The sequence below is a fragment of the Oncorhynchus masou genome, chromosome 6 (genome assembly GCF_036934945.1).
Source record: "Oncorhynchus masou masou isolate Uvic2021 chromosome 6, UVic_Omas_1.1, whole genome shotgun sequence".
In the NCBI taxonomy this organism is placed as follows: Eukaryota; Metazoa; Chordata; class Actinopteri; order Salmoniformes; family Salmonidae; genus Oncorhynchus; species Oncorhynchus masou.
In genome coordinates, this window is record NC_088217.1 from 19,581,755 (window position 1) to 19,608,150 (window position 26,396).

The window sequence follows — 26,396 nt, forward strand, 5'->3', positions numbered from 1 at the left end:
TTGCATTTCCCGTGCACAGCAAAAACAAAAATCATAGAGATGACATAGACTATGCGTTAGTGAGGCGGGGTTACGAGGGTGGGGGTCTCTTCTATTAAAAAAACTATATTATTGAATGTGGGGAAAGTAGACTATCACGTAGGCTAAACATTAGAGAAGGATGGTGCTACATTTATTTTCCTCAGCATGTTTGGTGCACATGCATTACTATTACAGTAGTATTCATTGTCACCCCTACTAGCTTGAATGAAAAAATACAGGGATATTTTTAGATATAACTTTCCCCTCCCCTCTGACGCTCCTTCTCTCCTCGTGTCTCTCTCGGGACTCGAACATAGACCCTACCCCTTGGTATGTAGGCTCGTTGACGTCAGAGACGATTTGTAATTTGACGTGTAAATATTCTCGCCCCCTTCCAAGGTTTACTCTCCGCTTGCTTTCCTAGATGGTTCAATAAGGCAATAACGCCGTGACAGGTACTCTTTCCCACCCTGCACTTTGAAGGAAAAATACATGCAAGGCGAGACAATTTATTTAATATTACTTGCATTTTTGTTTTTAATTTGTTGTCTTGTATGCCTTCCAAGAGCATCAATCAAATATATTTTTAATCTAATCGTATTTTCTCTGAGATGGATATGAGATGTCGCCCAACAACGGTGATGTGCTGTGCTCTTGCGGTTCTCTGCTCCGTCGCTCGTTCCGTAAATGCTTCATTCGGGGACAGACAGTACCTCAACGAATGGGCGGTGGAGATTCCCGGAGGACTGGACGCCGCCAGGTCCATTGCCAAAGAACTGGACTACCGAGTAGTCCGCCAGGTAGGTTAGAGCCACAGCAACGCCCCGGTAACAAGTTCGCTCCCCACAATTGTGGTCTGTGAACCGTGTATCTCTTTACACTATACAATTAATATGCATATTTATGTGTTCAGTTTGGCTCAGTATCTTGTCTTGGTAACAGTATTCCACTTTTTTATTAGTACTATTCATTCGGTTCTATACATGCTGAAAGCTGAGATGGAGGGTGCCATGGCAGCCTTGTTCCTGATGTTGTAGTCTACACAGACAGCATCATTACTGAACTCATGCTTTAACTGAGATTTAAAAACAGCAACTATTGTGATTGGTGCACTCTGTCAATCATCTTCATAAGTCTGGTCAGAGTGAGAAGGGAATTTCAATAGTGTAACCCAGGGTTTCACAAACTCGGTCCTCGTGTAACCTATTAAATGTCCATTATTGGCTTTTTAGTTGTTTTACAATCAGTGTATTTGTGTATCACTGTTACTTTATAATAAGTACATGTATATCATCAAACAAGTACAAACAATTAGTCTATCAATGTATTTGGGCGAATGATGGGGATCCAATCCATATTTCATGTAATAGACTGTAACAATGACTCATTGTGTGCTGTATACTGATGATAGCCACCTTCTGTAAATATGTCGATCGCCAATGTTGTAATTTACCTTCTACCTTGTCCAAAACAAATACATTAGGCCTATACACCCCCAGGTTATCTCTCTATAGTCTACTCAGAGGAAACTAGCGCTCTGACTACACAGGTCAATGGTTAACCTGTGTTTCCATTCAGCTAGGGGGATGGGTATGATGCCATTTCAACTCCATAATAATAATAGGCCTAAACTGTGGCTCAGAGTAACTCAAATCCTAGATTAGTGTTCTTTTTCTTTTTCTTTTAAGCAGTATCTGTGATTGACTCATTATTTGCACAATGTGCATGCTATTCTGCTAAACACTTTTAGATTCAGTGGGTTTAGCTGTGTTTCTCTTTCCCAGGAAATTGCTAAACAAGGCCGGCTATAAATATAACTAATAAAGAAACTAGCAGGCCTATTGCTGTTGTGGCGGTATTTGCCTTCCTGTCATTATAATATAATAATTTAATATCAACAGCTACCCATGTTTGAGAATGATCGAAGGTATTGATTCAACAAGCTGTTCAAGACATTTAAAGGGAGATGTCCTTCCGGGTGTAATATGATCCAAGGCACTTGATTAATATATAATTAATAATTATTGCATTAATAATTGCAGGCAGTCCTATGTTACGGGATTGACAGGAAGAGGATAATGGTCTTACATCACCTCTATGAAATATTCAATAACCAATCACTCTCCTCCTGTCTGCAGATTGGGGCGCTAGAAAACCATTACTTGTTCAAACACCAGACTCATCCCAGCAGGACGAAACGAAGTGCCGATCCACATCACCAAACGCCTGTCCGAGGATGATCGGGTAAACAGTCTTGCATCTGTAACATTGTCTATGGCAGTGTCTGAAATGGCACCCTATTTCCTTTATAGTGCACTACTTTTGAGAAGGGAAGTACACTAAAGGGAATAGTGGGCCATATTGGACACACTGTGCGTCTGTGTCTCTTCTGGTAGACTCCTCTCACGGCTAAATACCTCCAGTTTTCAGAATAAAACACATGTGTGTTTGAATTAGCTACGTAAGTGAATATACAGCATAAACCTAAATATGGCAGAATTCTCATATCTCTCTGTCTCTTTGGGCGTCAAGGTATCATGGGCGGAGCAACAATATGAGAAGCGGCGCAGTAAGCGGGCGTCACTGGGGTCATGCCGGGAATGTCCGGTGGACGAGCTGTTCAATGACCCTATGTGGAACCAGCAGTGGTACCTGGTAAGTCCCAAATATCCACATGTTCCCATATGTTTCCTATAATTCATGCCCAGTGTGTAAAATTACACTTTGAATAGTCTAGGTTATTTGGTTGTCTGTGTGGTTATTTGGTTGTTTGTCTGTCTGTGTAGTTATTTGGTTATTTCTTGTCATGGTGGCCAATAGCCAGGACCAGAACTGAAAAGCTGAATAAACAGCAGTCTAAAATATGTTTTCTGACCCGACTATCAGTGATGTCAGTTCAGATCCGGCTGGTGTCTGCTGCTGCCTTCTGGTTGACCTGATTCACAAACACAATCCTAGCCTGCCCCCAGATCTGCTTGTGCTGTCGTGCCAAATCCTAATGGTCATAGTCATTGGGTATTGGAAAGACAGCACAAACAGATCTGGGACCAGGCTAACACAATCCCAGAGCCCCTGAGATTCAGCACTGGCAGGGACGGACAGCTTCCTAATGAGTAGAAGCTTTGCCTTCACAAGCCTTTTAGAGAAGTGTGTATAGCACCAGTTCATTAGAGGTCTTGCTTAAGACTTAGATGTATTAATGTTGTTGCCTATCACAATTAGGATCTGTCCAAATGAAAGGAAAGCCTACATGTGTGAGGAACAGCATGTGTCTATATTGCCATGCACGTGTGTAAGGATGAGACAAGTATCTTCAGCGATCACACATGAATATGTATGTGCGAGACTTGAGAAATGTGAAAGAAAGGTTTTAACTCTGCGACAGTCAAATTAATTAGTAATCATCCAAAATCCCAGTAAAACCCATTTGTTTAATTGAACATGCTGGCCTGGCAGGAGATTGTAAGGGAACTCTCTCTCCAACCATAATCCAGTGGAACGGAAAAGACTGTCATTAAGACCCAATTTAGCCGTACACAATGGCTATTTCAGCCCACTGAGGCCAAGCCAGTGGAGGACAGTGTCACAGCTATGTATTCCCTACCGGATACACTACAGACACATCCACTTCATCCTGTGTTTAGGATTTGGCTGAACCAATCTATACTCCATTTTAACTATTTTATTCTATGTCATTACTTTTACAAGTTGTGTTATAATTGCGTGCCAATAGGATTTTGCTAACATTGATACTCTATTATGGACCCCTTGCAATTATTGTGAGAGTGGAGAGAACTTTTGTAACGGTATTTGGTCATTTATTAAATGCAGCGAGTCATTATTTCTAATTTAGTTATTTGTTTTCCATGGCAGCAGTGCTGGCTAAGTCAACATCTGTTATCTCATAATGATAGGACATGTGTGTGCACGTGCGTGTGTGTTTGAGTATGTTTACATGCGTCAGTGTGTGTGTGTTTTTATATGGTGACGTGCATGTGTGTGTGTTTGAGAATGTTTATGTACGTCAGTGTGTGTGTGTGCAGGTGCGTGTGTGTTTGAGTATGTTTACGTGCGTCAGTGTGTGTGTGTTTTAATATTGTGACGTGCATGTGTGTGTGTTTGAGAATGTTTACGTACGTCAGTGAGTGTGTGTGCACGTGCGTATGTGTTTGAGTATGTTTACGTGCGTCAGTGTGTGTATTTTGTCCGTTCTTTCTATGTTCCCTGAACTTAATGAACTGAGTCACTCACTGTAGGACATAAGAAAATAAATCTGGATGGATCCTTTTTACTCATCTGAGCTGATGACCCTAATTGAATTGGTCATGACGTGCTCGTTTATGTCTGCCATTGAGAGGGCATAGCTGACAAACACCTACACCTGTCCACTCATTTGTTACAGACCTCTGATTGGTCTAAGCCAGCCCTAAGGACTTTCAGTCAGGGATATCAAATATGAAAGAAAGAAAAATAAAGAAATAAAGATTTAAATAGTAGTAATCCCCAAGGGAAAATATAAATAAGGGTGTGTGTGGGAGGACATAAAACGAAGGATAGAGGAAGAGAGATAAAGCTAATGAGAGACATCAGGAATGACATGGAAGTTGAAGGGAAAAAAGTGATAGTGAAAGGAGAGGGAATAAGGAGTGCATAGAGAGGCAAAAGGGCGGAGGGAGGAATGAAGAACATGACTTGGACAGAGGGATGGAGGTACTGATGGATAGAAGAATTGAAGGGGGGTTGGAGTGAGGGGAAGAAGGCAGTGAGGGAGAAAACATAATGGAGAGAGGGAGGGATGGAGAGAAGGATTGGATGGAGAAAGTGGTGTTTAGATAGAGAGATGGAGAGAGATAGAGATTGTAGGAGTGGGTGACTGCCTGATAATGCAATCAAAGTAGTGACTCATAATACATTTAGATTACCCCCTCTGTCAAGTGGTGTGTGTGTGTGTGTGTGTGTGTGTGTGTGTGTGTGTGTGTGTGTGTGTGTGTGTGTGTGTGTGTGTGTGTAGGTCTCAGTTTGTGCACATACTGTAAGAGTGTGTGGATGCCGATGTGTTTGTTTACTGTAAGTGTCCATTCTAAATGTTTGCTTGTGCGTGCGAGGAAGGCTGTTTGGAGCCCACAGCTTACGTGCCAGTCAATAGATGAGTCATCCAATACGATACCAAGACAAAGGAGTTACAGAAGCCGTCAACAGGACCCCACAGCCTGATTTCTTACAGAATATTTGATAGTCTGACACATTTATACGTTTTGGTCATTTGGTAGGATATCTATATGGGGAAAATGTGGTACATTTGATTGTTTGGTCAACCGTCCCTGTTGTAGAAATTAATGGTGTGGTATTTGTGTTGTAAGGATGAATCTGAGGGTTTTGATGATCATTCAAACAGAGTCTGTCTCCAGTCTCCCACTACCACCCCCCATCTCTTCACTTCCTCTAGTAGTCAGAGAAAAACAGAGGAGAGAGAGAGGAAAGATAAGTGAGATGGCCCAAAAGAGAAGAGAAATGGGAAAGAAAGAGGGATCAAGAGAGAGGAAAAGAGAAAGAAGGGGGTGCAAAACAGATAGGAAGAAGAGAGATAGGAGAAGAGGAGAAATGGGGAAGAAAGACGGAGCAAGCGAGGAGAAAGAGGAGAAAGGAGAAAAAAGGAGAGCAAGAGAGAGATAGAGAGATCACAGCGATGACTCATTGCACTGGGTGGCGTTCTGCAGTGTCTGTGCATGATGCGGGAGGGAACACAGCAGCTCCAAGACTTTCCTAGTCTTTTTTTAGTCCCTTCTCCTGCTCTGAATCATCCCATCTCCCCTCAGGGAGGACCGCTGCACTCTCACTCCCTACTGATTAGCCAATTAACACTAGTTGGGTACCCCAAACATATACACATATATTTACATGAAATACATTAAAGGTATCACTGATTAGACAGAGGCTTGGTAGAGGTGATAGAGGCTTGGCCTCACACAATGGCACAATCATGAAGTATTATTGTTTTACATTGCGTCGCAAGATTCTCAACCTTAGTGCGGTCTTCAGTGATCCACTTAGTTGAGTAATTTTGTTGTATTGAAGTATTAACCTGCATGCTCTTTACGCCAAGGGTTTCCTACTGTAAGTGGTCAAGAGAGTGGACTCAGCCAGGACAAAGAAAGCAACAAGCTGATAATGAATTCCTGAAGGTCAACTTTGAACATGACAGCCTCCATTAGCGAAGAGGGGGCTAGCAAAGCGAGGTGGCCATCTTCAGTTGACCTTTCTCCGTTGTTTTGGATACTGGCCTATGATACTTGATATTCACAGATGCAATTTAGTTGGAGTACCTCACTCTTAAGGCACCACAGCTGTACTGTTCTTTTTCCATTGTTTGAGTCGTATGGGAGCTAAATCCTATATGTAAATCCAGTGCCAATGTCATGAGATCTTGTCTTACAGGGATACTTCAGGATTTTGTCAAACTACACTCAGAGACATAAAATGGTATCCATGAGTTCATCTGACTCTAGGGAAATAGATAAAGGGCCTCGTTGCCAAAATCCTGGAGTATACCTTTATTGCTTAATGTACTGTGTACATGATTTAACTACAAACAACTTAAACTACTCTCCCTCTCCTTCTCTCTCTCCTTCTCCTCTTCCCCCTCTGTGTCGGCCATTCCAGCAAGACACTCGGACGTCGTCCTCCCTGCCCAAGCTGGACCTCCACGTGATTCCTGTGTGGAAGAAAGGGTTCACAGGAAAAGGAGTGGTCATCACCGTGCTGGACGACGGTCTGGAGTGGAACCACACCGACATCTACCCGAACTATGTAAGACCACGTTTCCACGGCAACATTAAGGGAGAGCGTTCCCATAGCAATGTCGGTGACACTTACACAGCCATTCATGAAGCAGTAATAAATTGCTATATGTTAGGTGGTGATGACGGTTGTATAGTGTGTATTGAGGACAGAACTGGACATCAATAATAGGAGAAGTTATTGTGGTTCTAGATTATTTTGTAGTTGCTGCTTTGACAGATATGATACTTCGTTAGTATAACTGCAAAGTTGTCTTTAGCATTTACCAACGTTTTTTCTCAAGTTGGTTAAAGGTTATAGTGAAGAAGTCTTAGCTAGTGACTTGGTGTTTGCTCATTTTGAAAAGGTTTCTGTCAAAGTTTCAAATAATCAACATTTAGGCGGCCAAACCCAATCGCAAGTGAGACGATAGCTTTGAACATATTTTTGGGGGGTCAGGTGTTTTTGTAAAATGAACCAAAGCTCATTAGACAGTCATGTTGGCACATTTCTCAAATCTTGAAATGAGAGGAAATCTGTGAATCTTGAGATATCTGCGTTTTGGTGGCAAACAGTAATTTCTGTCTGACACCAGGCATTGACAGACTAGCACTAGAATCTCCATATAGAGAGGCAGATTGCGAGAGAAAGAAAGACAGAGAGATAGAGAGAGGGGGCGGGAGAGAAAGTATGACAACAAGGCTGATAGAATAGACTGACAATAATTAGTATGGCTGTGATTAATCAATGGACTCAAGTGAGACGCTCATCCATCTTCACTCATCGATGCCCTCTGCTTTCGTTTGCATAATTTTCACAGATTAATTCTTGCCTTAATTGACACTAAAAGTCATTTTCTTGATCTTATTTGTTTTCTTGTACATTAGAGCAGACTGGTTTTAATGATTCTGATTCAAAAGAAAAACTTTTGAATTATTAGATGCATTGTCCAGACGCTCATTTTAACTGCAGATTATATTGTCTTGTTCAGTTACTTCAACCTTTTAGCAATAAACCTTTAAGACAAAGATATATTGACAAATGTTATACATTCCCCTCAAACCGAATGGCTTTGTTTCAGCCCTAAATAATTTCCTCTGTGTTCCTCTTGTCTGGTGTTCAACCATCCATAGATGTTATTTACAGTCCATCTCAGTGACAATAGGTTGGCCCTTGGTCTAGTAACCTGTTAAGTGGGTTGCCAGATTGGGTTCTGAATCCCCTTGTGATTTCCCTGTCTCGTCCTTATCCAGGACACAGCAGCCAGCTACGATTTCAATGACAACGACCCTGACCCCTTCCCCAGGTACGACTCCACCAATGAGAACAAGTAAGTTGGTTATTTATTTCAGGGACATACCTGCTACCATGGCCATTTGTGACATATGGGAGTGTGTAGGTAGGGCTTTAAGTGTGTAGGTAGGACTTTTGCACACATGCATCTGTTTTCAAACCATAATGTGTATATTCATGATTTACATGCATACTGTATGCCTATATTTATGTGGGCTATCTAGCATAGTATCCCATCAAAATGAGTCATCTCCAGTAGTAATAGTGAATGTTATTCATCATGGATCGGGTCCCATGCAGTCTGAAGGCCGCCATAAAACCCATGTAATTCACTTCCTAGTGACAGCATCCTCTCTGTCGATTAAATAACCATATCAGAAGGGGGCAGGCTTACAGTAACACCCTACCTCTGTCATTGCCAACAAAGGGTATATAACAAAGTATTGAGATAAACTTTTGTTATTGACCAAATACTTATTTTCCACCATAATTTGCAAATAAATTCATTAAAAATCCTACAGTGTGATTTTCTGGATTTTTTTCCTCATTTTGTCTGTCATAGTTAAAGTGTACCTATGATGAAAATTACAGGCCTCTCTCATCTTTTTAAGTGGGAGAACTTGCACAATTGGTGGCTGACTAAATACTTTTTTGCCCCACTGTATATGGATGAGCGATAGCCGAGCGGCATAGTCAAGGTGCAGTAGATGGTATAAAATATAGTATAAACATGTGATATGAGTAATGTAAGATATGTGGACATTATTAAAGTGACATTATTTAGAGTGGCATTGTTTAAAGTGACTAGTGGTCCATTTATTAAAGTGTCCAGTGATTGGGTCTCAATGTGGGCAGCAGCCTCTCTGAGTTAGTGATGGCTGTTTAGCAGTCTAATGACCTTGAGATAGAAGCTGTTTCTCAATCTCTCGGTCCCAGCTTTGATGCACCTGTAGTGACCTCACCTTCTGGATGATAGCGGTGTGAACAGGTAGTGGCTCAAGTGGTTGTTGTCCTTGATTTTCTTTTTGGCCTTCCTGTGACATCGGGTGCTGTAGGTGTCATGGAGGGCAGGTAGTTTGCCACCGGTGATGCGTTATGCAGACCGCACCACCCTGTGGAGAGCTTTATGGTTGACGGCGGTGCAGTTGCCGTACCAGGCTGTGATACAGCCCGACAGGATGCTCTCAATTGTGTATCTGTAAAAGTGTGTCAGGGTTTTGGGTGACAAGCCAAATTTATTCAGCCTCATGAGGTTGAATAGGCGCTGTTGCGCCTTCTTCACCAAACTGTCTGTGTGGGTGGACGCCCAGGAACTTAAAACTTTCCACCTTCTCCACTTCGATGTGGATAGGGGGGTGCTCCCTCTGCTGTTTCCTGAAGTCCACAATCATCTCCTTTGTGTATCAGACACACACAGATGATCCAACTGGAGCTGTTGATGTAAAATAATGTTATAACAGTCATATTGATAGGGTTCCTCGTTGACTTGCTTTATATATTACTGTAAATGTGAATTTTTTAAAAGGAAATACATTTCCCAGGGAATCTATAGACTGACCAATTTTCAACATTTACTGGAAAATGCTGTATATTGAATTATTCTACTACATGTCCAAGAGATCAAGCCTGGGAGCCATATACCTCGTAACTGAAATGCATTCCAGGTAACTACCTCATGAAGCTGGTTGAGAGAATGCAAAGAGTGTGCAAAGCTGTCATCAAGGCAATGGGTGGCTACTTTGAAGAATCTCAAATATAAAATATATTTGGATTTGTTGAACACTTTTTTGGTTACTACATGATTCCATATGTGTTATTTCACAGTTTTGATGTCTTCACTATTATTCCACGATGTAGAAAATAAAAAAAAATAAAGAAAAACCCTTGAATGAGTAGGTGTGTCCAAACTTTTTACAGGTTGTACTGTAGGTTACAGGCTAGTGTGTGGGTCAGTAAAAGTAGTTCATAGAAATGAACGTAAGTAAGTGGCTGTTCCACTGGATGTCAGAAGGTGAATTCACCAATTTGTAAGTCGCTCTGGATAAGAGCGTCTGCTAAATGACTTAAATGTAAATGTAACGTCAGGCTATCGACTAAACCTTTCCACTCTCTGCCATTGTGCCTGGTAGTGCTTGCTTGGGTGGTAGATCCCATAGAGGTAGAATTACAATATTACAGATAGTATAATTATAGTAAATCTATTAATATGGTAGATCCTAACCATAACAACTGAAAAGAGTCAATTTGACCTCTGACAGCGCCACATCGTCGGAAATTGATTTGAAGCCGAGGGAGAGAGAGAAAATCACACAGACAACCACTTACTAAAACCCTCAATGTTTCAATGCTCCTTCCTCTCTCTCTCTCTCCTTTAAATGAGGACTCACTCTATAACAGCTGTGAGGATCACACACAAAAACACACACACTCAACCCATCCCACTACCCACCCACTCTTTTGTTGTCAATCTACTCTGGGAGCTCTCTGTATAATTTAGACTCCAGCAGCAGACTGTTTATTGTCTCTTATAAGCATGCCAAATGACATGAAACCAAAGGGCCTTTCATTTTCAATTGACAAGATTTCCCCTCAGTATCAATATTTTCTATGGCAAGCACATAATGAGATGAATGATCTTAGGTAACCAAAACCGAAGTGAATCGAGTGACACTGGCACTCTTCCAGAGGTTTTATGGTGGATCGGCAAAGTTTTGATGAGATTTTAAAGCTTACTGTAAGCAATACTGAGATTTACCATAAACCAGTTCACAAAAGTTAGGATCAGACTGGTGTATTCTGAATCCACTGCTACATGTATATGAAAATATAACTTCATTCCGTTACGGACAGATTGTAAAGAAAAAGTTATGTTTAGTTGTAATTGTGTTTTCTGCTTCTGTATGTACTCAGGCATGGGACCAGGTGTGCCGGTGAGATCGCCATGCAGGCAGACAACAATAAATGTGGAGTCGGAGTGGCGTACAACTCCAGGGTTGGAGGTAATAGATGTAACGCAAGCACACCTGGTGTGTGTGTGTGTGTTTGTGTGTGTGTGTGTGTGCATCTGGGTGACCCACGCAGCAGCTGGAAGGGAAGTTGTCCTGGTGGCAGCCTACTTTTTTGAGTGGATGATTACGCAACACCACTTTACCAAATGACTGAGCAACAATTGGGCACCTGTTCCACAGAGGAGGTAGCTAATGTTTAATATTAAAATGAGAAAATCTATCAGATCTTTCAGTAGGCCTACACCAGTTAACCAATTGTGCTATTGTGTGTTTTTCTCCCGCGTTATTTGTAGCTGATTTTGTACATAATGTTTTGTACATAATAGTTTGTGTACATAATGTTTCTGCCTCCATCTCTAATTCTCGAAAAGAGCTTCTATCAGGAATCAAGGTAAGACTCAGATGCAGACTGTTGAAGTATGTTTATGTTTATTGTAGCAACAGGGGCAGGCAAAGACAGGTCAAGGCAGGCAGGGGTCGAAAATCCAGAGTAAGGCAAAGGTACAGGACGGCAGGTGGACTCAGGGTCCGGCAGAGTTCAGTAATCCAGAGGTGGAGCAAAGATACAGGACGGCAGGCAGGCTCAGGGTCAGGCAGATAGGTCAGGCGGGCGGGTACAGGGTCAGGACAGGCAAAGGAAAGAGAGGCTGGGAAACGATAGGAGCTGACAGGAAAAACGCTGGTTAGCTTGAACAAACAAAGTGAACTGGCAACAAACAGACAGAGAACACAGGTATAAATACACAGGGGATAATAGGAAAGAAGGGCAACACCTGTAGGGGGGTGGAGACAAGGACAAGTGAAACGTGACAGCTTCTAGATATCAGGACAGCGATTACTCATCTCGTACTGGAATAAGATTTTTTCTTTAACGAGTCCGACACCAAGGATTTACTTCAGACAAGGTGATTCGCATGAGAAAGAGATGGAGATATTGGGGACGTAGGTGGGGTGCCTTGTTAGGATCCTACGGCGAGTGGGTAATCTGCCTCTACCATCAGTACTACTAGCCTACGTGCAATCATTGGATAACAAAATAGATGAACTATGATCACACCAAGTCGTGGTTGAATAACATACAGCTAGCAGGTTATACACTGCCTCGGCAAGATAGAACAGCCACCTCCGGTTTGACAAGGGACGGCGGTGTGTGTATATTTGTAAACAACAGCTGGTGCACGAAATCTAATAGTAAGGAAGTCTCGATGTTTTGCTCACCTGAGGTAGAGTATATAATGATAAGCTGTAGACCACACTATTTACCAAGAGAGTTTTCATCTACATTCTTCGTAGCTGTCTATTTTCCACCACAAACCGATGCTGGCACTCAATGAGCTGTATACAGCAATAAGCCAACAAGAAAGCACTTATCCAGAAGCAGAGCTCCTAGTGGCCAGGAACTTTAATGCAGGGAAACTTAAATCAGTTTTACCTCACTTCTATCAGCATGTTAAATGTGCAACCAGAGGGGAAAAAAACTCTAGATCACCTTTACTCAACACACAGAGACACGTACAAAGCTCTCCCTCGCCCACCATTTGGAAAATCTGACCATAACTATATCCTCCTGATTCCTGCTGACAAGCAAAAACTGGAGCAGGAAGTACCAGTAACTCGATCAATAAAGAAGTGGTCAAATGACGCTGATGCTAAGCTACAGGACTGTATTGCTAGCACAGACTGGAATATGTTCCGGGATTCTTCCGATGGCATTGTGGAGTACACCACATTAGTCACTGGCTTCATCAATAAGTGCATTCATGACATCGTCCCCAGAGTGACTGTACGTACATACCCCAACAAAAAGCCATGGACTGAGCTAAAGGGTACAACTACCGCTTTCAATGAGCGGGACTCTAACCTGGAAGCTTATAAGAAATCCCGCTATGCTTTCCGACGAACCATCAAACAGGCAAAGTGTCAATACAGGACTAAGAATGAATCGTACTACACCGGCTCCGACGCTCTTTAGATGTGGCAGGGCTTGCAAACTATTATAGTCTACAAAGGGAAGCACAGCCGCAAGCTGCACAGTGACAAGAGTTTACAGTGGCTCACGAAAGTATTCAACCCCCGGCATTTTTCCTATTTTGTTGCCTTACAACCTGGAATTAAAATAGATTTTTGGGGGGTTTGTATCATCTGATTTACACAACATGCCTACCACTTTGAAGATGCAAAATATTTTTTGTGTATGAAACAAACAAGAAATAAGACAAAAAAAATAAACATGAACGTGCATAACTATTCACCCCCCCCCCCCAAAAAAAAGTCAATACTTTGTAGAGACACCTTTTGCAACTATTACAGCTGCAAGTCTCTTTGGGTATGATCCTATAAGGTTGGCACATCAAGCCACTGGGATATTTGCCCGTTCTTCAAATCAAAAGTGCTCCAGCTCCTTCAAGTTGGATGGGTTCCGCTGATGTACAGTAATTTTAAGTCATACCACAGATTCTCAATTGGATTGAGGTCTGGGCTTTGACTAGGCCATTCCAAGACATTTAAAAGTTTCCCCTTAAAGCACTCAAGTGTTGCTTTAGCAGTATGCTTAGGGCCATTGCCCTGCTGGAAGGTGAACCTCTGCCCCAGTTTCAAATCTCTGGAAGACTGAAACAGGTTTCCCTCAAGAATTTCCCTGTATTTAGCGCTATCCATCATTCCTTAAATTCTGACCAGTTTCCTAGTCCCTGCCGATGAAAAACATCCCCACAGCATGATACTGCCACCACCATGCTTCAATGGTGTTCTCGGGGTGATGAGAGGTGTTGGATTTGCGCCAGACATAGCGTTTTCCTTGATGGCCAAAAAGCTCAATTTTAGTCTCATCTGACCAGAGTACCTTCTTCCATATGTTTGGGGAGTCTCCCACATGCCTTTTGGCGAACACCAAACATGTTTGCTTATTTTTTCTCATTAAGCAATGGCTTTTTTTCTGGCCACTCTTCTGTAAAGCTCAGGTCTGTGGAGTGTACAGCTTAAAGTGGTCCTATGGACAGATACTCCAATCTCCGCTGTGGAGCTTTGCAGCTCCTTCAGGGTTATCTTTGGTCTCTTTGTTGCTTCTTAATGCCCTTCTTGCCTGGTCCGTGAGTTTTGGTAGGCAGCCCTCTCTTCACAGGTTTGTTGTGGTGCCATATTCTTTAATTTTTTAAATAATGGATTTAATGGTGGTTCGTGGGATGTTCAAAGTTTTGGACATTTTTTGGAGAGCTCCTTGGTCTTCATGGTGCCGCTTGCTTGGTGGTTCCCCTTGCTTCGTGGTGTTGCAGACTCTGGGGCCTTTCAGAACAGGTGTATATCTACTGAGATCATGTGACAGATCATGTGACACTTCGATTGCACACACTGCTGGACTTTATTTAACTAATTATGTGACTTCTGAAGGTAATTGGTTGTACCAGATCTTATTAAGGGGCTTCATAGCAGAGGTGGTGAATGCATATGCATGCACCACTTTTCACTTTTTAATTTTGTAGAATTTTTTGAAACAAGTGATTTTTTTAAATTTCACTTCACCAATTTGGACTATTGTGTGTATGTCCATGACATGAAATCCAAATAAAAATCAACTTAAATTACAGGTTGTAATGCAACAAAATAGGAAACACTCCAAAGGGGATGAATACTTTTGCAAGGCACTGTACCAGATGAGGTAAATTACTTCTATGCTCGCTTTGAGGCAAGCAACACTGAAGCATGCATGAGAGCATCAGCTGTTCTGGACGACTGTGTGATATCACTCTCCGTATCCGATGTGAGTAAGACTTTTAAACAGGTCAACATTCACAAGGCCGCAGGGCCAGACATATTACCAGGATGTGTACTCCAAGCACTCGCTGAACAACTGACAAGTGTCTTCATTGACATTTTCAACCTGTCCCTGACTGAGTCTGTAATACCAACATGTTTCAAGCAGACCACCATAGTCCCTGTGCCCAAGAACACTAAGGTAACCTGCCTAAATGACTACCAACCCATAGCTCTCAATTCTGTAGCCATGAAGTGCTTTGAAAGGCTGGTCATGGTTCACATCAACACCACTATCCCAGAAACCCTAGACCCACTCCAATTTGCATACCGCCCCAACAGATACACAGATGATGCCATCTCTATTGCACTCCACACTGCCCTTTCCCACCTGGACAAAAGGAATTCCTACGTGAGAATGCTGGTCATTGACTACAGCTCAGCGTTCAACACCATAGTGCCCTCAAAGCTCATCACTGAGCTAAGGACCCTGGGACTAAACACCTCCCTCTGCAACTGGATCCTGGACTTCCTGACGGTCCGCCCCTAGGTGGTAAAGGTAGGTAACAACACATCTGCCATGCTGATCCTCAACACGGGGTTCGTGGTCAGTCCCCTCCTGTACTCCCTGTTCAATCATGACTGCATGGCCAGGCACGACTCCAACACCATCATTAAGTTTGCTGATGACACAACAGTGGTAGGCCTGATTACCGACAACGATGACAAACCTATAGGGAGGAGTTCAAAGACCTGGCTGTGTGGTGCCAGGATAACAACCTCTCCCTCAACGTGATCAAGACAAAGGAGATTATTGTGGACTACAGGAAAATGAGGACCGAGCACGCCCCCATTCTTATCAACGGGGCTGTAGTGGAGCAGGTTGAGAGCTTCAAGTTTCTTGGTATCCACATCACCAACAAACTATCATGGTCCAAACACACCAGGACAGTCGTGAATAGGGCACGACAAAGCATATTCCCCCTCAGGAGACTGAAAAGATTTGGCATGGGTCCTCAGATCCTCAAAAGGTTCTACAGCTGCACCATCGAGAGCATGTTCGAGAGCACCATCGAGAGCACTGGTTGCATCACTGCCTGGTATGGCAACTGCTCTGCCTCTGACCGCAAGGCACTACAGAGGGTAGTGCTTTCGATACAGTACAACACTGGGGCCAAGCTTCCTGCCAACCGGGACCTGTATACCAGGCAGAGTCGGAGGAAGGTCCTAAAAATTGTCAAAGACTCCAGCCACCCTAGTCATAGACTGTTCTATCTGCTACCGCACGGCAAGGCTTCTGAACAGTTCGACCCCCAAGCCAACAGCTTCGACCCCCTGAACATCTAATCAAATGGCTACTCAGACTATTTGCATTGTCCATCTGTCCCCATCTCTTTTACGCTGCTGCTACTTTCTGTTTATTATCTATGCATACTCCCTTTAACTCTACCTTCATGTACATATTACCTCAATTACCTCGACTAACCTGTGCCCTCGCACATTGACTCTGTACCGGTACCCCCTGTATATTTCCTCGCTATTGTTATTTTACTGCTGCTCTTTAATTATTTGTTATTTTTTACTATCTATTTTATTATCTATTTTGTACTTAATACTTATTTTTCTTAAAACTGCATTGTTGGTTAAGGGCTTGTAAGTTAGCGTTTCACTGTAAGGTCTACACCTGATGTATTCGGCGCATGTCTCAAATCAAATTTGATTTGATACATGTTTTATATATGGGCACAAGACCGCACAACGTGCAAAACACTTCAACTACAGTCAATCAAATATACAAGACCGCACAACGTGCAAAACACTTCAACTACAGTCAATCAAATATACAAGACCGCACAACGTGCAAAACACTTCAACTACAGTCAATCAAATATACAAGACCGCACAACGTGCAAAACACTTCAACTACAGTCAATCAAATATACAAGACCGCACAACGTGCAAAACACTTCAACTACAGTCAATCAAATATACAAGACCGCACAACGTGCAAAACACTTCAACTACAGTCAATCAAATATACAAGACCGCACAACGTGCAAAACACTTCAACTACAGTCAATCAAATATATCCCTGACGTGTTCCATCATGTTGACTTGCAGGGATCCGCATGTTGGACGGTATCGTGACGGATGCCATCGAGGCCAGTTCTATTGGCTTCAATTCGGACCACGTGGACATCTACAGTGCCAGCTGGGGACCCAACGACGATGGAAAAACGGTCGAGGGTCCCGGTCGCCTTGCGTCAAAAGCCTTTGAGTACGGCATCCAGAAGGTAACACACCAAAGTCCCCTCTTTTTCCTTTAAAAAAATAGCATCCCATGAATCTACATCATGTTATTCTGTTGTATCACCAAGTGCATATTGATTGTAAAATTGACCGTTCAACAGCACTCCACACTTCATAATGACTCATTTAGAAATAAGGAACTCATATTATTATTCCAACATCATTATTCCATTTTAACCACATAGAAGTCAAAACAAACTAAAATCCAAACAAATAATCTAAATATATTTAAATTTGATTTAAAAAAAGGAAAGCTAGACAAGAAACCTAAGCAAAAGGCTACTAAAAACAAACTTAACACTAACTCCTCACCCATCTCCTTCCCCTCAGGGCCGGGGAGGGAAGGGCTCTATCTTCGTGTGGGCATCAGGAAACGGGGGCCGCCAGGGGGACAACTGTGACTGCGACGGCTACACAGACAGCATCTACACCATCTCCATCAGCAGTGCCTCCCAGCAGGGCCTGTCCCCCTGGTACGCTGAGAAGTGCTCCTCCACCCTGGCTACCGCCTACAGCAGCGGAGACTACACCGACCAGAGAATAGTGAGTGACTTTAGCCCCCAGGTCCCCCTCACCACTGTATAATTGAGATGAGTGTTTGTGTCACATTTTGTTACTTTACGTTGTAATAACTATGATAACTTTGTTTACTTCTGTCTTCCTGCAGACCAGTGCTGATTTGCATAATGAATGCACAGAGACACACACAGGAACCTCCGCCTCCGCGCCACTAGCTGCTGGGATATTTGCCCTCGCACTGGAACAGAAGTAAGGCAACAATCATGACTTAAACGATTTCCACTAATGAACGAGGTGTTTAGAGACATGTCAGACTTCTAATTTGTCTATCCCCACTAACCCCTCACCCCAGCCCTGAGCTGACGTGGAGGGATCTGCAGCACTTGGTGGTGTGGACGTCTGAGTTCGACCCGCTGGCCAACAACCCCGGCTGGAAGAGGAACGGGGCAGGCCTGATGGTCAACAGTCGTTTTGGCTTCGGCCTGCTCAATGCCAAGGCCCTGGTGGACCTGGCCGACCCAGCCACCTGGAAACACGTCCCTGAGAAGAAACAGTGCATAATCAGGGATGACTCCTTCCAGCCCAGGTACAAAGACACTCTAACATTCTAGTACACCAGAAACATCTAATCCTTCTGACATAACATACTTGCATTTGTCATTAACATTTTAGTCATTTCGCAGACGCTTTTATCCAGCGCAGGAGCAATTAGGGTTAAGTGCCTTACTCAAGTGCACATTGGCAGATTTTTTAACGTAGAAGGCTTGGGGATTCGAACCAGTGACCTTTCGGCTACTGACCCAGTGCTGTTAACCTGCCCCCATGTATTGTTCAATTCAGACTAATTCCTGGTGGACAAGCAAATTTATAGAGTTGCACCGATAATTCCATTAGGGACAGAATCCTGTGTCCTGAGATGTCCTTACATTTTGGCTCTTCTAATGACATCTGTAGTTTGACCTGTTTCTCATATGGGACAATTATAACAACAGTCAAATGAAAGCCAGAGATGTGTGTTTTTGTGTGTTTATGTTATGTGTACGTGCATAAGCGCACATGTGTGTATGTATGTCCACGGTCTGTATTGATAGGAAAGCTAGGATTCCGACTTAGATTTCTTTAATGGAAGGCTCAAACAATCTTTGGAGAAATCTTCTATTTACTAATAACTTTAGGTTTTTAGGCTTTAGGAGTTTAAAGCTAGAGCTAAAGCTAGCTGGCAAATGTTGCAAAGCCAACATTTATTTCCAGATTAAACCTCTGAAGGAAGGATTTTTTTTATCTGAGCAGACGTTCTGTTTACCTTCATTTCGGATGAACTGCTTTAGGACGTGTGAGCGCTAGATAGTTTAGTCACCAGCCCTAGGCTACATCCTCCAAATGACCTTCAGTTCAAAGAATAGGTTTGGTATTTTAGAGTTTACAGTTATGTTTCCTTACCCTGACAGTAGTTTACAGGCTATAAGAGACTGTAGTCCACAGTTCGGATTTCCTTTAACAGCCTTACTTGCCTCTGCTAACCAAACATCAATGGAAGAGATTAGGTCACGAAGACAATATTAGCTATGGATAAAGTTATTTGTGACTACAAACACAAAGGACAAACACAAAACATGTTTGTACAACCCAATTCTTGATCATGTCCCTTTGCCAGGCAGCTGGGATTAAGCGACTCATTGGCATGCCACCCAGTTCCCTTTTTACCTAGGCCAGGGATCATCATTAAGTATTTTATGTCCAACAATTAAAAAATATATGTATATTTTAAAAAGCATTATTTTATTTTGCTCAGAAACTTTTGAGGGCCAAATAAAATCCCTTGGGGGGCCACCAGTTAGGTAACTCTGACCTAGGCCATCATGATCACGCCACCTCTGTATAATCCAAAGGATTTAAGCATCCATGTGTGTCATTGCTCCAGCCATTCACATCCTGGGTGAATATACGGATTAACCCTGATTCTGAGCCAACCACTGGCTATCCAAATGTATGTGTTGTCATACCTAGTCAATATAACATGTCATATTTATGTAATATACTCAGACAGACAACTCTCATTAGAAATATGTCAGAATGTTGACATGTATCCACAAGTAATATGTCACTTGTGGATACATACCAATATAACCAGTAAATAATGGTTAAATGTCACTATTTTGATTTATAATGACAACATGTTTTGTCTGACTGTATTCGATTGTACAATATATGAATCGTGGCCAGTATACGTTGAACCAATGTCGTTTGGTTTGGTATGTTATGGTGGTAGTACAACCACAGTACTAACTTCCTGTCCTGTGTCTTTTTCCCAGGGCATTGAAAGCAGCAGGAGAGATCACCATTGAGATCCCCACCAAGGCCTGTAATGGCCAGGACAACGCTGTCCTCTCACTGGAGCATGTGCAAGTGGAGGCCAGCATCGAGTACACCAGGAGAGGAGACCTACACATCACACTCACATCCCCATCAGGTTAGACACACACGTTTGTTTTACTATCCTTGTGGGGATCAAACAATTGATTCCATTTCAAAATCCTATTTTCCCTAACCATATGCCTTAACCTAACCTTATCCCCTAACCCTAACTCCTAACCCAACCCGTAATTGTAACCTTAAAGCATGAAGCACACCGAGAATCTCACTACCCATAGACTGCCGATAGGTACTTATCACAGTGGGACGACGTTACTTCCCTTGCTCGAACAAAAGTGGTACCTGCTGCGTGCTGACCCCGTAGTGACAAACCTACCCTTTCTCCTTGTAGAATAGTGACCAACAACCTGACTTGAGCCAATCAGAGAGCAGGAACCCCCACATGGGGCAGCCAACATTGGTGACAACAAACATTTTTTTTGAAAGAAGGCATTTTCTCTGTACATCCACAGATGAGCCAGTCACACTTCATGTGCAATGTAGGATATGGGATGGTAGCTAGTTATAGTAAGTACACAGATGCAATACACACAACACTAAAAACGTCCTCCAAACTAGCTAACCACTGTAGCAAGTATTGACCTTACAATTAAATCACAATGGATTTGCTGGTTTACATGAAACAGCTGCCTGTGTTAGCTGCCGAATTAGAGCAGTGTCCTTTAGCAAATATGCTAACGCTAGCTAGCTAAACAGTTGGCTATGTGCTGGCACTGGCAGTATGGGATTATGGAGAGTGAATTAAAGTATTTCTTCGTCATATTGCTAGGTAGTTATCTAGCTGTGGCCATCTGGCTAGTATCAGCAATGACTTCTACAAAATACCAACATTAGCGCAGCTAGCTAACACTGGAATCTAGACCATAAGCAACACACACAGACATGCATTGACAAACAACGCTATTGCCACCTTCTGGTTTGGATGATTTTAATTGAGTATCTGATGATTTCACAAATGCGATTGACTGCTGACACTGTTCAGAGGTGATAAGTACAGTCGGCAGGCAAACGTTTAACAATCCTACCGATGTGTCTTAGCTATAACCCTAAACTTAACCCGTAAGCCTAAAATAGCCCTTTTCCTTGTGGGAACCGGCAAAATGTCCCAACTTGTCAGAATTTGCCTTGTTTAACTATCATTGTGAAGACTTCTGGTCCCCGGGATAGTAAAAGCAAAAAACACATACATACAATAGGATACTGAAAACTGGAGCCAAACAAGGCTATATGAACCATTATTATTTTCTGGTATCAGTCACTAGCACGGTCCTGCTGGCAGAGAGAGAGAGGGACATGTCATCTAACGGCTTCAGGAACTGGGACTTCATGTCTGTTCACACCTGGGGAGAAGACCCCACTGGCACCTGGACCCTCAAGATAACTGACACGGTCAGTCAAGGGATAGTTCCAATCCATTACTTTCCACTAAAGTTTGTTTAGACGATTTCAAACTTTATAGAAAATGGAGCTGGCCATTTACGGTGGTCGAACTGCTCCAAATGCCACATAGCATAGGCATTGTGTTGTATCAACATATTGTCTAAACAGGGTGTTTTTTTACACTATTTTTCTATTTCCCTTTGTCAGTCTGGGCGGATGGAGAATGAAGGCCAGATCCTGACCTGGAAGTTGATTCTCCACGGCACGTCAGAGAAGCCCGAGCACATGAAGAAACCCCGAGTGTATGTCCCTTACAACGCTGTCCAGAATGACCGTAGAGGAGTAGAGCACATGGACGACATGATGGAGGTGAGTGCGATAATTAAAGGGACTTTTCACCTCTTTTTAACTTCATATTTATTATCTCCCGAACCATACTAGTGTCTACATATGAGATAGTTAAATATACATGTGCAAATACGGTCTGTCGACTGTCGTCAGACCTCAAATGTAATTCTGTGTAACTTACTTACCTCATCCACTAAACCATTTCTGTCTGTATGTTTGTTTGTCTTTCTTTCTATCCAACCCTATAGGAACTGTCCACCCAGGCTGAGGCCCACTCACCGCAGAAGCCTCAAACCCCTCCTTCTGCCACCCCCAAGATGAAGCAGATGAGGCCCTCCTCCCCACCCCTGTCACCCTCCCTGGCCCTCCTGCGTCTCCTCCAGATGGCCTTCAACCGGCAGACCCCCGCCGCCCTGCCCCAGTCCCCAGAAAAGGCCCCCTCTAGCAGGGGAGAGCAGCACCAGGGCAGGCCATACTCCATTCCAGGGGGAGCAGGCCCTCGCATCGCTCCCCAGACGCTATACCAGGCCCTGGACAGGATCAACCAGTACCAGCGGGCCGGGCAGGATGAAAGCCTTTACAGTGACTACAGTGACGGCTTCTACAGCGCCAAGCCCTACAGGCACAGAGATGACCGGCTGCTGCAGGCACTCTTCAACATGCTCTCTAACGACAGGCAGTGAGGGAGGGGGGGCATGGGGTGGAACTCAGTGTGTGCAGGCTTTTGTTCCAGAACCAACATATCCAGCCCTGTAGGATTCAGGGCCGATTGAACTAATCATGGTCTACATTGAAGATTGTGCTTAGTAGTTGAATCAGGTGTGTTAGTGCTGGGCTCAAGCCTACGCATCCCTGCGGTTCTCCTTGGTCAAGATTGGCCACCCCGGGGTAAGGTGTGAGAGAGATAGGGTGAGGAGGCGGCGGCTCGGCATGGAAGGAGCATGCGAGAGAGTGGGAGAGTGAAAGCCAGAGAGAAACTCTTCCAGCCAAATGTGTTGTTGTTTTTCCAAAGCTCTGCTTTTTTACCTTGGAGCATTCTAGCCTGTCTCTCTGTTTATCTGTCTTTCATTCAGCACAGTTGTAGGTCGGTTGCATCTCAATTCCCGGAAGTGGCTTCCCTTCCTCCTCCCCCTCCTCCTAATGTAGTGAAACCTAGCTAGCCCATAGACTTCCGCCATATTGTTTCAGTCTTCTAAGATCAGAATGCATGAAAGAAAAGAGGCAAGGAAAGGGGGCCCATATAGAATACTTAGATTCCATTCCACCCCCTTCCTCCAGCCATCTATCCACCTCTATCCACCATCAATCCACCCCCTTCCTCCAGCCATCTATCCACCTCTATCCACCATCATTCCACCCCCTTCCTCCAGCCATCTATCCACCACCTCCTCCAACCACCTATCCACCTCTATCCACCATCATTCCACCCCTCCACCAGCTATCTATCCACCATCATTCCATCCCTTCCTCCAGCCATCTTTCCACCTCAGGATGGGTCCCAATAGTCTTAAAGGGACACTTCACTTCAAAACAAAAGTTAGTAAGATGTTTTCAGGCCTCAAAAGTGGTCTGGTGTAGAGATGAGTTCATGTACCAGGACATGTGTTTTTTAGATCCAACTGTATGCCTCAACCCCAAATTAATGAAAAAATATTGCCACTGAATAAAATGAGGAAATGTATTTCCATTCATTCCAGATTAAGGAAAGGTATTTCCATTCATTCCAGATTTGGCATATATATGTAGCTGGATCTACTCAAGATTTGACACGGGACATAGACTCATCTGTTCATAACTTTTTGGGTATGAATTGTCAGACACAACAAACTTGATTTTTGAGTCCCAAGAGACAGAGAGAAAAATATTAATAATTGTATATATTTAGTATATCAATTATATTTTGAGGCTCTATTTATCACCTTTACCTATCAGTGGTATTGAAGAAATGGAGACAAGAGAAGGAGATAAGGAAATAACATTAAGACTTTTGGGACGCAGCCCTATTCTCCCTTCACTCTACCACCTGCTTGAGCATGCTACCTTCAGAATATACATTTCATAATTGTATTATGACTGACATGATCAAATATTATACAAAGACAATGATTGTAATGTTGTTTTTAAATATACTTGGCCTCTAAAATATCCACCTCTCTAAACTCCAACTCTGAAATATCGATTTAATATTTTTACTTTGACATGTATTTGTTTTCTGTAAGAGTTGAAGTACTCACTGTGCTACTGTATCTTAAACCCAAATCCTAATTTGAAGAATGTGATTTTAAGATATATGCACAATTTCAAGTTAGGTTTACGACTTTACTTTAATATGCTTAAAAAATGCAGTCCCCGTACTGATTGTTTTTCAAACTAAAAGCTCAAAGATGTTGATATGTGGCATATTCTTCACAGTGTCAACAAAGCATTGGAGAGTTTGAGAACAGCAGTTCCGTTCTTGGGGAAATTCTTTAAATATTTTATTTTTAAACAACAACATACAGTCTAAAACAAAATAAATTGGGAAGATAAGTGACCAAGAATCAATTGGTTGTGTAATTTTTATGGATGTTATCCGACCTTATAAGATATATATAGATATGATGAATATGATTGAAGCTTTTGCAAATTGGCAATGTTGAAACCATCTGAATACTTATGTATTTTAACTGCTCATATAAAATAACTATAAAAAACATTTTCTTAAGTATCATACAAATGTTGTGCAATTTGATTCATTTTATATTCAAAAGTACAATGCTGCAATAAATGAAATATTTTTCTAAAAAAAATATATATGTATGTATGTATATATATATATATATACTGATATATATATATCCCTTAAAGTCATTTTATTTTAGATTTAGTCAAATTCTAGGTTTATATTAATACAAACTAAATGGAATTATTAATAGAAATGAACACTGCCAAACTGTTGTGCTGCCAAATTTTGTAAAAGTTTTCCTGTGTTTGGGTGATTGTAAAACAGGCTTCGATGTTGTTGCTTCTTTACAAACTCATATTAATACAACTACATGGTTATATGCAACTTATTGGATATGTTCATTTATACAATATTTTGGTATTAGTGGACTTTCATGATTCAATCCAGTTATACTTTACTGTAGGCGGGGCTTCACACCAAAAAACCATAACACATTTATAGTATAATGCCTTCATATGCCCTACATAAACATTCACGTTTATGCTCAACTGCAGATTGGTAGATGTCACTGCATTATCTTATGGCAACTTGCGGTTGATAAGCTTAGCTGACATTTGCATGTATAAATGCTTATGTAGTGATTATGACAGTGTTAGGAACTGCTATGAATGTGCTACATAGCCCTATGTATGTAAAGACCCATACACTACAGTGTTAAGTATCCCCTGTTTTCTGTGGTATTGGCTCTAGCTCTACTCTCTGCCAAACAAGGTGAAAGATTGAGATGACAGATGAAGAATGGTTTACATGCATCCTGTAATTTATACATCTTTCAATGTAGCCAGTGTTCTTGATCTGTTTGTTAATATTTTGGATTTTATTGATGCTTCTGTCCAATGTTGTTCACAAGAGCTGAAATATGTCGCTATTTAAGTATGGATGTACAAAATGAGATTTATCGTAATAAACTGCAAAGTAACCTGGTGAATGTGTCTGAGTTGTTGGGATTACAACCGTGATCTGCCATTTCAGTTCATATAGACATTTCAGTTAATATGTACATTCCAGGTCCTATAGCCATTTTAGTTCATACTACATGGACATTTCAGTTCATTTAAAATTTCAGTTCATAGGGACACTTCAGTTCATATAGTCATTTCAGTTCATATAAACATTTCAGATCTGGTAGAGACTTTAAATCATATAGACAACATTCTGAGTTCTATCACTGTAGTTCTATATTCCAGTTACAACACAACTGGACAGGTGAAACCAGACACAGGTTGATGTTTATTAGCATGAATCTTGTCCTGGAGGCCGAGCTGAACGGTTTCCACTAGATGGGTCAGAGGCAAAGTCAAAATTTGCTCTATTGTAAAAATGTGCTTTTTGGACTTCATTTAAGTTTAGGATTAGGCATAAGGTTAGCAGTGTGGTTAAGGTAAGGGTTCAGGTTAGCAGTGTGGTTAAGGTAAGGGTTAAGGTTAGAATCAAATGGTATTACTTAATGTAACAACAGCTTAGGTAGTGAGGACCCTGCAGAGCTGCCTCCAGTACATGAGTCATCCAAATAAATGTCAACCTGCAGAGAGGACTCCCAGCACCTCATCGCTTTCACCTATCCTGTATTTTCAGCATTGTACAGATGAAGGCACCTTCATTCCTCTTCTCTAATTTCCTCTCCTCCATTCCTTATCATCTCCGTCCCTCTCCATATCTTGTCTCTCCAAACTCATCCCATCAGCCGAGATTCCTAACACATCTGGTTGCTTTGGCCCGAGAAGAGAAGAGTCCAGATGCCTGATGGGGGTAAGAGTGAAAGGAGAGGGGGGAGAAAAGAAAGAGAGGAGGGAAGCCAAGGGAGTGGGATATGAGATAAAAACACAACTCAC

The 26,396-nt window shown here is 42.3% G+C and overlaps 1 protein-coding gene across 1 annotated transcript; it reads left to right on the forward strand.

The window, feature by feature from the left end:
• The first annotated feature begins 549 nt into the window (after positions 1-549).
• Positions 550-25,488, forward strand: LOC135541463 (neuroendocrine convertase 1-like). The gene is given in 15 exon segments (XM_064967773.1): positions 550-821; positions 2,160-2,231; positions 2,233-2,265; positions 2,554-2,676; positions 6,682-6,828; positions 8,052-8,128; positions 11,002-11,090; positions 16,971-17,143; positions 17,490-17,702; positions 17,827-17,927; positions 18,031-18,264; positions 19,991-20,148; positions 21,367-21,500; positions 21,699-21,860; positions 22,088-25,488. Coding segments are annotated over 15 exon segments (2,340 nt in total). The 5' UTR covers positions 550-632; the 3' UTR covers positions 22,523-25,488.
• Positions 25,489-26,396: the final 908 nt, after the last annotated feature.